Genomic DNA, 12,353 nt, shown 5'->3' with positions numbered 1-12,353 from the left:
TAAGGATAGTTATGAAAATATCTTCAGAAATATCGAAGATATTTATGACGATATTTTGGAACTTCTAAGATCGAAGGTTGATGGAGAAAATTTATCCATAAGATTTAACATGCGTACGGAGCAAGATATTTTCTAAAGATTTCATCGGATACTGAATCATCTGGATTCTTTGAATATAGGGTTTGGTTCTTGTATTTGTCCTCGGCCTCCTTCATGGTTTGCTCAATCAGTTTTCCAGTTTCAAACTTTTTCTGAGCTTTACCAAAACACTATTCTTTATCATCAACTTTTGACGGTTTCGGTTGTCTACAATTTCTGCTGCTTCAATTTTTATTTTTTATTTTTTATTTTTTCAAAGTTCAATGTATTGATTCGTAGACTGGGTGCTTTTCAGAATTTCAGAATGAAAGACCATAATTCTAAGAGATAATGGTTATATGTATACATATAACTGTTGATGTAGATATGCTGTGAGTTTTCAAAGTACTGATTGCTGATTCCTGATAATTGGTATGGCAATTATTGTTACAGGGTATAGATGATTACATGATGGGGTTTCAATGAATATAATGATTTTTCGGAAAGTCCAAATTCATTGAAGTTGCTGGTAAATTTACCGCTCATGTGGTGGAATATAGACGGTTCCCCGGTAACGATGACGACAGGCAAACTTATATATCGAGGTTATAATAAGGTTGTTTCGAACGAGAAGTCGAAGTTGACTTGTTGGAGCTGTGACAAAACTGGCTACTTGGAAAGGGATTGCAAAGTTATTTTTGGCAATAACAACGCCGAAGGAGTTAGTACAAATATGTGTTAAACGTTTACTCAATTTTCGAGAGTTTTCAGATGCATAACTATATGCATCAATATCTTCTTACGTAGATGAAGTGCGGTTGGTTCATCCTCTCAATTGAGGTGTTTTCAAGAATCATGAAAGGTTTGAACGCAGATTGTAATCGTCGAGTTACAAATGAGGTTTAAGATGAAATCAAGTGGCAAACTTGAAGAATTGTTTAATTTCATATGTTATAATCAATATTTTAATTCATTTTAATTGTCCAATGTTGGTAGTCCTCAGTTGATAGTCCACAGTTAGCAATTCAATAATTCATATACAGTTTAATATATAATATTCGAATTAATTAATACGTATCGTGACCCGTGTACGTGTCTCAGACTCGATCATAACTCAAAGTATATATATTATTATAGAATAAACCTCAACCCTGTATAGAGAACTCGATCATTACTGCATATAGAGTGTCTATGGTTATTCCAAATATTATATATATATATATATATATATATATATATATATATATATATATATATATATATATATATATATATATATTTATGCGTCGATATGATATGTCAGAACTTTGTATACGTGTCCAGATATTTAAAGTGCGTAAAAATAAATAACATAAATTAAATGATGATAAATAAAGTGCGTAAAGTAAATAACAAAAATTAAATGACGATAAATAAAATTGCGAGAATGTAAATTGTGATAATTAAATTGCAATAAACAAAATGTAATCAGTTAGCTAGGAACAATTAGCTAGGAACAGTTAGCGTGGATTCTTAACAAAATTTCTCATAGTTAATTTGTTTGTTTCTAACAAATTATATTTTGTCAAATGTTTTCTTCATTATGCCACTTGTTGGATTCTGATAAATCAAAATCCAAATATGAAATTGGATGAATATGGTTATTCTGTGATGAACGGATACGTATATCGGTGGATATAAATAGGATAGTAAATGACCGTTGAATCAGATTTGAAAGAATGTACATTGTAACTTATTAATGTGAAATCTAAATATTCCTCGGGTATTACCTACCCGTTAAAATATTTTCACCATTAACAGTTTGTATGAAAGAATTTTTAATTACAATCTTTGTGAAAATATACTTACATATATATTTTCTTCAGATGTAATCATGGATTTAATGAGTAAATATAGTATTAAACTCATTTGGTTTACCGTCAAAGCTAGAATACATAATCTCTAAAACTTTTAGAAACCACATATTCTTCGCAGAATATTTCTTCAGTGAAGTTACGAATTAATAATTCATTGTTCATTTTTGTTGGTACTCCTTGGTATCTATGGTGCGTATGACGTTGATGTTCGTGTGACAGATTGTGAAGTTGAGGTTTGCGATGCGGTTGTTGTTGGTGGTGGTAATGGTACTGTTGGCGTTGGTGGTGGTGATACTGGTTATGCTGCTGGTGCTACTGCTGGTGTTTGTAACCTTTGCACCATATTCTCCGAAGCCACTACCTGAGCGCGAAGCTCGTTGACTTCTTCTAATACATCGGGGTGATTGTCGGTTCGGACGAGCGGATAAATATGATCTAGAATTTGGTATAGTATATAATCGTGACGAGATACCCTAGAAATGAGAGAGAAAATGGTGTTTCGGACAGGTTCGCCGGTAAGTGCTTCAGGTTCTTCGTCAAGAGGGCAATGTGGTGGATGGAAAGGATCGCCTTCTTCTTGTCTCCAATGATTGAGGAGGCTACGAACCCATCAGATGAATTGATGATGGCCGATTGGTTGATCCATTCCGATTATACTGCTTTCGGAGCTCAAGTGTGTTTCCATATCGGAATAACTGTCGGAATAACTATCAGAATAGTTATCGGAATCTGAAGGACTCGAACTGGTTGAGGGATTCATCTCGTACAATCAGATGAATGATTTTCGATAAGAAATAGATTATAGGATGTAGATTAGTACCCTGCAATACATAATTTACATATGCATATATAATACTAAAATCCCATAAGTTACGGAGGAATCTACGGAATATGTCAGGCAAAGTTACAGTAACAGATACGCTAAGATATGAAGTAGCAGATACGCTAAGATATGAATTTTGTCTATACACTATTCATGTAATCCAGGCAGTAAGATATGTCTAGATTAATAATGATAAGCAAGAGATTCCCTAAGAATGATAAGCAGGTAATTTCTGACACGAAATGATAAGCAAAACTTCTGACATGCAGACACAGTCGGAGTCCAGACTCACTAATGTATCCTAACGTCTTATCAGTTAGACAAACTATTGCAAGACCTGGTTCGCTATGACCACCTCTCTGATACCAACTTTCATAACCCGTCCTAATCCATCCGGACGAAGTCCATATCGATTATAAACGATTTATAATAGTTGATTACATCGCGAGGTACTTGACCTCTATATGATACATTTTACAAACATCGCATTTGTTTTTAAAAGACAAACTTTCAATACATCGAAAATTGACGGCATGTATACCATTTCATAATATATCTAAACTATAAATGACTTAATAATAATCTTGATGAACTCGACGACTCGAATGCAACGACTTTTCAAATATGTCATGAATGACTCCAAATAATATGAGCTAATGTACAGCGAAAGATTTCTTTCATACCTGAGAATAAACATGCTTTAAAGTGTCAACCAAAAGGTTGGTGAGTTCATTAGTTTATCATAAATAATCATTTCAGATAGTATATTAGACCACAAGATTTCATTTTCATAAACATCATTATCGTATCAGGCATTTCACAAACTGCATAGAGATAAAAATCATTCATATGAATTGAACACCTGGTAACTGACGTTAACTTAATGCATAGAATATCCCCAAAACAGAACCTCTCGTCTATATAATAATCTCAAAGTACTAAAGCATTCGTACCCCGAATGGGACTTGTCAAGGTCCATATATCTATCTTTAGGATTCGCGTCAATCAGGGGCCATTTCCCTAAATTCTTAGGTTACCAGACTTGAAGGGCGATATTCGGTTTAATAATCCAACCATAGAATGTAATTTTAAGTACTTGTGTCTATTTCGTAAAATATTTATAAAAGCAGCGCATGTATTCTCAGTCCCAAAAATATATATTGCAAAAGCATTTAAAAAGGGAGCAAATGAAACTCACCATACTGTATTTTATAGTAAAAATACATATTACGACATTGAACAACTGAACAATGCAGGGTTGGCCTTGGATTCACGAACCTATATCATTTGTATATTTATTAATATTTATAGTTGTAATTGAACACACACACACACACACACACACACACACACACATATATATATATATATATATATATATATATATATATATATATATATATATATATATATATATATATATATATATATATGTATTAGTTATATCATTTTTATGTTAATAATATGTATATGTTTTTATATGTTCATTTTGTATATAATAAAAGTATTAAATTTTTGTTATGTTATATGTGTTAAATATATATATATATATATATATATATATATATATATATCTATGTATTTCATTTGTTTATCGAAAACAGTAGTTCTATTTACACTAAATTAATATTAGTAAAAATCTTGATAATAACATTAATAATATACTTATGTTAATAATAACTTTATTAGTGATAATAACAATGATATTAATAATAATACTTGTAAAAATGTTAATTTAACTGTTTAAGATAGTTATGATATTAATGATTTACTAATAATAATAGTAATAATAACTTTATTAAAAATGATAATATTAATAATAATAATGATATGGTTAATAACGATACTTTTGTTTAATAATAATACTAATTACTTTAATAGTTACAAAAGTGATACTAATACTAAAATAATGATAACTTGTATTATTTTCATATTAATAATCCTAATCATAATGATAATAATAATAATACAACTATTAGTGATAATAATAATAATAAAAATAACCAATTTATTTATAACACTTAATAATGATAATACTATTACTTATAAAATGAGACTAATACTAATTTTAATGAAAATAATAATAAATTGTGTTATTTTCATAATGACACTAATAATAATAATCATAATAATAATAGTAATCCTTATACTACTTAATGATATTATTTAGTAATAACAAAAATACTAATAATATTAATCTTATTATTTATGATAACAACAAATATTAATACCAATAACAATAACATTAATAATCTCAATAACAATAATGATAGCAATAATCATAATAATAATAATAATAATAATAATAATAATAATAATAATAATAATAATAATAATAATAATAATAATAATAATAATAATAATAATAATAATAGAATTAAAAATAAAGAATATACCCTCTTTAAAAGTTTTTATAAAAAGAATGCTCCAACTCGGAATTGAACTCGAGACCTCTCGATCACCAACATCACTCACTAACCAATACACCATAATTGTTTTTCTGATTATTGTACCCCGTAATAAAATAAATACTTTATCTTTATCTGAGTATCTCTTTCATCAGACTTCATCGATCAGGAACCCGAACCATGATTTAAAACAAGGATTTTAAATTTAAAACAAGATTTGAAATTCATTTGTAAACGACCTGTATTAGATGCTTGTTCAATTAAAAAAAATAAAACCAAAAAAAAAGTAAACCTGCTGCCGTCGTGTGTTTATCAAAAACAAAACTTTGAATTTGAATTGTAGAACGTTTTACATAATTGTTATAACATGAAATAGGGTTGAAATCATTCATGTAAACTTTTTAAATCATTAATTTTAACATAAACCTTAAAATGAAGTCAATTTTGGGGATGAACACGTATCTTTGACTTTTTAGAAAATACCTTTGACTCGTGAATTCGTTCTTGTTTTGAGAAATTAAAACTTGAAACTTTGCAGATAGTTTTAGTAAGATAATCCTAACAAGACTGCATTTTTAATTTTTAAAATTGAAATCGAATTCGAATTTTGACCATACGAACTCAAGAACAGAGAACAAAACTTTCTTCCTTTATTTTTCTATAAAAATCGATAAATTGAGAGCTGTAAAAGGTATTGGAAAATGATAGTTGATACTGTAAGGTGGGATGGATTACTTATCAATTAAATTTAGTCGATTACTATACAAATTGTAGTCGTCAATAATTATACAGGAAGTAGAATAAATAAAAAAAATATATAAAGTTGATCGTGAGTGCTAGCTGAATCTTGGAGTGTTCTGTTGATTGAATTGGTAAATGGTATGAATTCTAAAAAGCCGAAATAGTTCGACAATTACAGGAAACAGATTTTGGTTCCTAGTTCTTGTATATGGTTTTCTTTTATAATTGATAAATAAATAATTAAATAGATTAATATTATTAATAATAACTTTATAAATCATAATGATAATAATTAGTAATAACATTAACAATTATGATAATAATACTAGTCATCATTAACAATATTAATGACAAATTGTATTATTTATATGTTATTATTAATAATTACTTTAATAATAATGGTAATTATATTTATAAAATAAATAATATTAATAATAATAATAATAATATTATAATATAATATTTATAATATTAATAACACCAAAATAATACAAGTAATGATGATATAATAAAAATGATAATAATTAATAATAATCATCATAGTACTATACTAATTACTAACGATAATAATATTATTAGTAATATAACAATTTATATATATATATATATATATATATATATATATATATATATATATATATATATATATATATATATATATATATATATATATCAAGTTTCATATTAGTAGGTTATATCTATAATTACTAGTTTTTGATATTAATATTGAAAGTAATATTACTATAACAACTATTTTTTTAACTTATACATATTATTATATTATACATTATTATTTATGTTATATTTACTAATTATATAATATATTCATTTGAGTGTTACTATTGTGTAATTAATATCTTTTGAAATCATAAAATTAATATATATAAACACATTTTAAATACACGTTGTAAGTTATTTATATATCTAACAATCAATATTCCATTTCACGTTCTTTAAAATAATTAAGTCCTTTTATATCGAAAAACGTTTTCATACATTTGAAATTAAATCCATTGATTATTATGAATTTTAGTCTTCCACTAACCTTTGTCTAATTCTCTTTATTTGACACTTTGTCCTCATATGTATATCACTTTACTAATTAGTCCAAATATCTTTTAAAAGGATCTATTTCTCAAATCAATGTGGACCTCGTAACAGAGACCCGTATTCTTATCATAATATATTAGATAATTCAATCATTTGATTTTATCTTTTAAATTCCATCGAAAAATATATTGAAACAATTACATTCATGTAAAGTATTATGCATTTAATATTTTGTTAATGTCTTTAATTACTACTTATATATCATATGATTATATATATGCATATCAAGTTAAATATAATGGTTCGTGAATCGTTGGAAATAGTCGAAGGGTAATTGAATACATGAACGTCGTTTCAAAATTTTCTAGACTCAACTTTACATGCTTTTCTTATCATATCGAAATCATATAAAGATTAAGTTTAAATTTAGTCAGAAATTCCCGGGTCGTCACACTTATGCCAGCCGACTGTTAAAGAATCGAGCTATGGTTTGGTGGGATACAATTACTGCTCCGTTGTCCGAAGAGCAACTCAATCAGGTCACGTGGGAACAATTTTCTGCAAAGGTCCAGGAGCAGTACTGCACCGCATTTGATATCAATCGATTGAAGCAAGAGTTCATGCAAATGACGATGACTGAAGAAATGACAGTCGATGAAGCGTTTGAGCAGTTTATGGACAAGTTAAGGTTTGTGCATCAATGGATACCTGACGAACAATCTAGAGTTCAACGGTTTGTAGAAATTTTGCGACCTGAGTATCGCACGGTTGCAAGACTTGCTACTACCTTGTCACAAGCGCATATGTTAGCAAAGGTAACTTAAAGTGACATAAAGGCGGCCAAAAGTGTGAAAATGAAAGTGTGTCACAAGTGAAACCAGTGGCAAGCCAGTCTAGCTAGCAATCAAAGAAATCAAGTCGATTTAAGCCAAAAGGGCAATCTAGCCAGGGTGGATCAGTGTCAAGTGGTCAGAAGACATGGTGTAGAATGTGTAAGTCTTCACATAGTGGGCAGTGTTCAACATTAACGAAACGGTGTTTGCGTTGTGGGATAGTGGGACATGAGCCTTAGGATTGTTCATTTAAGAATAATGTGTGTTGGAACTATCATAAAGAGGGTCACAGATCTGCAGAGTGTCCAGGAGCAAGAAAGAGTTATTCTGGGGTGGGGTCTGGGTCAGGGGTACGTGCTGTGTCAGCTGGGGGATCATCTGCTTCCTTTGTGGGGCAGAAGCGCAAGAATCCTCCACAACCTGAAGCTAGAGCCTTTCAGATGTCAGTAGACGCTGCCACTGCTACTGACGATGCAATCACCGGTATGTTCTTAGTAAATTTTGTACCAGCTCGTGTACTATTTAACTGTGGAGCAAATTGCTCGTTTGTGTCAACTACATTTTGTGCTAAGTTAAATGTGCCTGTCAGTGTAATAAATGAACCCTTAAGCGTCGAAGTGGGTGACGGTAGGATAGTTCCAGTTACAAAGTTTGTGTCTGGAATTACTATTGACATAGAGGGTAGTCTTTTCCCTGTGACTTGTTTAGTGATGCATATACCAAGCTTTGACGTAGTGTTAGGCATGAATTGGCTTAGTGACCATAAGGCCAGTATTAAGTGCGATAGGAAAATTATCTCTTTTCCGATGGCTGGTGGGAAACGAGTAGTAGCTCGTGGTGATCGCGGCGGGTTCCGTTTTCCATTATTGTCGATGATGAAAGTTCGAAAATCTTTGTCCAAGGGATGTGATTCTTTCTTAGCTTATGTGATCGATGTAAAGAAGGAAAAGAAAGTAGTGTATGATATTCCTGTGGTGTCTGAATATCCAGAAGTGTTCCCAGATGAATTGCCAGGCTTACCGCCGATCAGGGAAGTTGAATATAAGATCGAGTTAGTGCCAGGGGCTATGCCGATTGCTAAAGCTCCGTATAGATTAGCTCCTTCAGAAATTCGTGAAATGATGTCTCAAATTCAAGAATTGTTGGACTGCGGGTTCATTCGTCCGAGTTCTTCGCCGTGGGGTGCGCCAGTGTTATTCGTGAAAAAGAAAGATGGTACGCTTCGAATGTGTATAGATTATTGTGAATTAAATAAAAGAACAGTGAAGAATAAGTATCCGCTTCCGAGGATAGATGACTTATTCGATCAGCTTCAAGGAGCTTCGTACTTTTCGAAAATAGATATGCGTTCGGGATATCACCAGGTTCGTGTTGCTGAATCTGACATTCCTAAGCCTGCATTTCGAACTCGTTATGGTCATTATGAGTTCTTAGTGATGCCGTTTGGGTTAACCAACGCTCCAGCAATTTTCATGGATCTTATGAATAGGGTGTGTAAACCGTTTTTAGATAAGTTTGTTATCGTGTTCATTGATGACATCTTAGTATACTCCAAAACCGAACCCGAGCATGCTGAGCATTTAAGACAAGTGTTGGAACTCTTGAAACGTGAACAACTATATGCAAAGTTTTCTAAGTGTGAGTTCTGGTTACGTGAAGTTCAATTTTTGGGTCATATTATCTTTGCAGAAGGTATAAAAGTGGATCCGTCTAAAATTGAAGCTGTGATGAATTGGAATTCACCAAAGAATCCGACAGAAATCAAGAGTTTTCTAGGATTGGTCGGTTACTACCGACGGTTTATTAAAGATTTTTCAAAGAATGAAAGTTCTTTGACAAAGTTAACTAGGAAGGATGTGTCTTTTCAGTGGGGTAATGAACAAGAAACTGCGTTTCAGACTTTAAAAAGTTTGTTGTGTCAAGCGCCAGTGTTAGCCTTACCCGAGGGATCCAACGACTTCGTTGTGTATTGCGACACGTCTTTATCCGGTTTGGGCTGTGTATTAATGCAAAGAGATCGGGTAATTGCGTATGCGTCTCGATAGTTAAAACCTAGTGAAAAGAATTATCCAGCGCATGACTTAGAAATGGCTGCAGTAGTGTTTGCATTAAAGTTGTGGAGGCATTATCTTTATGGTACGCATTGTGTTATCTGCACCGATCATAAAAGTTTACAGTATATATTTTTGCAAAAAGAGATGAATATGCGTCAGAGACGGTGGCAATAATTAATTAAGGATTATGACTGTAAGATCAGATATCATCCTGGCAAGGCTAACGTCGTGGCTGATGCGTTAAGTCGTAAGAAATCCGCTCACAGTGTAAAATTTATGCGAATTGAGATTGTGTCTGATTTAGTGGATCGACTAAAGATAGCTCAACTAGAAGCATTACAAGATGAACATTTGAAATCTGAGTTAATGGTGAAAAGAAGAGTAGAATTGATGAATGATTCTCGAGGATTAAAAACTTATCGTGAACGAGTTTGGGTACCGTTACTTGGAGGATTGAGGGATTTAATCTTAAATGAAGCACATAAATCGAGATTATCTGTGCATCCCGGTATTACAAAAATGTACCATGATCTGAAAGTGTTATATTGGTGGCCAACTATGAAAGCAGACATCGCGCAATATGTGGAAAAGTGTCATATTTGCGCCCAAGTGAAAGCGGAACACCAGAAACCGTATGGGTCTTTGCGTTAATTAGAGATTCCAGAGTGGAAATGGGAACATATCACCATGGATTTTGTGACAAAACTACCTAGAACCCAGAAAGGAAATGACATGATTTGGGTAATAGTGGATCGTTTAACCAAAAGTGCGCATTTTCTAGCTACCAGTGAAATAGCTTCGTTAACCAAATTAGCTCAGTTGTACCTAAATGAAATAGTATCACGACATGGGATATCGTTGTCTATTGTGTCAGATAGAGATTCGAGATTTGTGTCCAGTTTCTGGAATAGTCTACAAGAGAATTTGGGAACTCCTGTCAACCTTAGTACAGCTTATCATCCTCAGACTGACGGTCAAAGTGAATGAACTATTCAGACTTTAGAGGATATGTTAAGGACTTGTGTGTTAGAATATGGTGGATCGTGGGATTATCATCTGCCATTGATCGAATTTGCTTACAACAATTTCATCATTCAAGTATTGGCATGCCGCCTTATGAAATGTTGTATGGTAGAAAGTGTCGAACTCCATCATGTTGGTTAGAGGCAGGTGAGAAACAGTTTGCGGGTCCAGAAATTGTGCAGCAGACTGCGAAAAAAGTGGCTATCGCACGTGAAAAGCTGAAAGCTGCTATAGATCGACAAAAGATGTATGCAGATCCTCGTCGATGACCAATGACGTTTATCGTGGGTGAACGTGTGTATTTGAAAGTGTCACCATGGAAGGGTGTAATTCGGTTCGGCAAACGAGGAAAACTAGCTCCAAGATACGTTGGTCCTTTTAGAATTCGTCAAATGTTAAACGATCAAACCGTAGTATTAGATCTTCCTCCAGAGTTAGCTGGTATTCATGACACGTTCAACATCTGCTATATTCGTAAGTGTAAAGTGAACGATGAAAATCAAATTCTTCCGCTCCAAGATCTGAAAGTAGACTCAAGTAAGAAATTGGTGGAAGAACCAGTGAGGATCGTCGACAGAAAAGTGACTAAGTTACGTAAAAAGCAGATTCCCATGGTGCGTGTGGAATGGAAGCATAGTTTAGGCACCAATCTGACATAGGAGACCGAGGAGTTGATGACCTCTAAATACCCTCATCTGTTTAACCGTGACCAGATTATCCGAGGACGGAATCTTCTTAAGGGGGTAGATTTGTGACTGCCTAGTTATGGGCCTGGATGAAATAGGTATATTGTGTTACTTTTATTATTATAATTTAAATACGATATTTAAATTATGAGTAATTTATATGATTTAATTATAAGGAGTGAAATAATAAATTATGAGTTGATAATTTATTATGTGAGCGTAAGAATGTGCTCGTGACGATGATTACAGAAAATATTTGTTTGTGTGATTTGGACCTCGTTAGGATTGCTTAACAAGGTACACTGTGTTTTCGATTACGAATATAATATAATACATGTGTTAATTGAATAAAATGACTAAGTCTTACAAAAGTACACGTGTAATCTTATGGTTTAGTTTCCTATTAAAATTGCATGACTCAACCCTTGCTTTAATTTGATTTGATGTTAATTTTTGTCAGCAAACTATACATACATATACGTGGATGCTTATGGTTGATCTTATCATATTAAATAAAATAGAGACTAAATAATTGTGTTTTCATTTAACATCATTTTCCAGCTTAGAAAAATAATCACACACATATGCGACACACAGGGACCAACCAACTTAATTTGGTCTCTTTCTTCTTATACTAATTAGAACCACACACATATTAACGCCCTTAATTTTATACTCTGATCTATAAGATTATTATTACTAAGGAAGAAAATACGTGTTTGGCTATTCTTGTGAATTAGCAATCTGAATCAAGGTACGATTTCTATTAAATTGACTTTACAAAATTTTAAGGGTTTTGTG

At 32.0% G+C, this 12,353-nt stretch overlaps 1 protein-coding gene across 1 annotated transcript; it reads left to right on the top strand.

Annotated features, from left to right (window-relative positions):
• The first annotated feature begins 11,138 nt into the window (after nt 1-11,138).
• Nucleotides 11,139-11,525, top strand: LOC139875385 (uncharacterized). Its single transcript, XM_071862721.1, has one exon. The coding sequence runs from the start codon at nt 11,139-11,141 to the stop codon at nt 11,523-11,525; it is 387 nt and encodes a 128-aa protein (XP_071718822.1).
• The last annotated feature ends 828 nt before the right edge of the window (nt 11,526-12,353 follow it).

The sequence above is a fragment of the Rutidosis leptorrhynchoides genome, chromosome 11, assembly GCF_046630445.1.
Source record: "Rutidosis leptorrhynchoides isolate AG116_Rl617_1_P2 chromosome 11, CSIRO_AGI_Rlap_v1, whole genome shotgun sequence".
NCBI classification, from domain to species: domain Eukaryota; kingdom Viridiplantae; phylum Streptophyta; class Magnoliopsida; order Asterales; family Asteraceae; genus Rutidosis; species Rutidosis leptorrhynchoides.
Note: the sequence above shows the minus strand (reverse complement) of the source record. Positions and strands in the feature narration are given on the sequence as shown.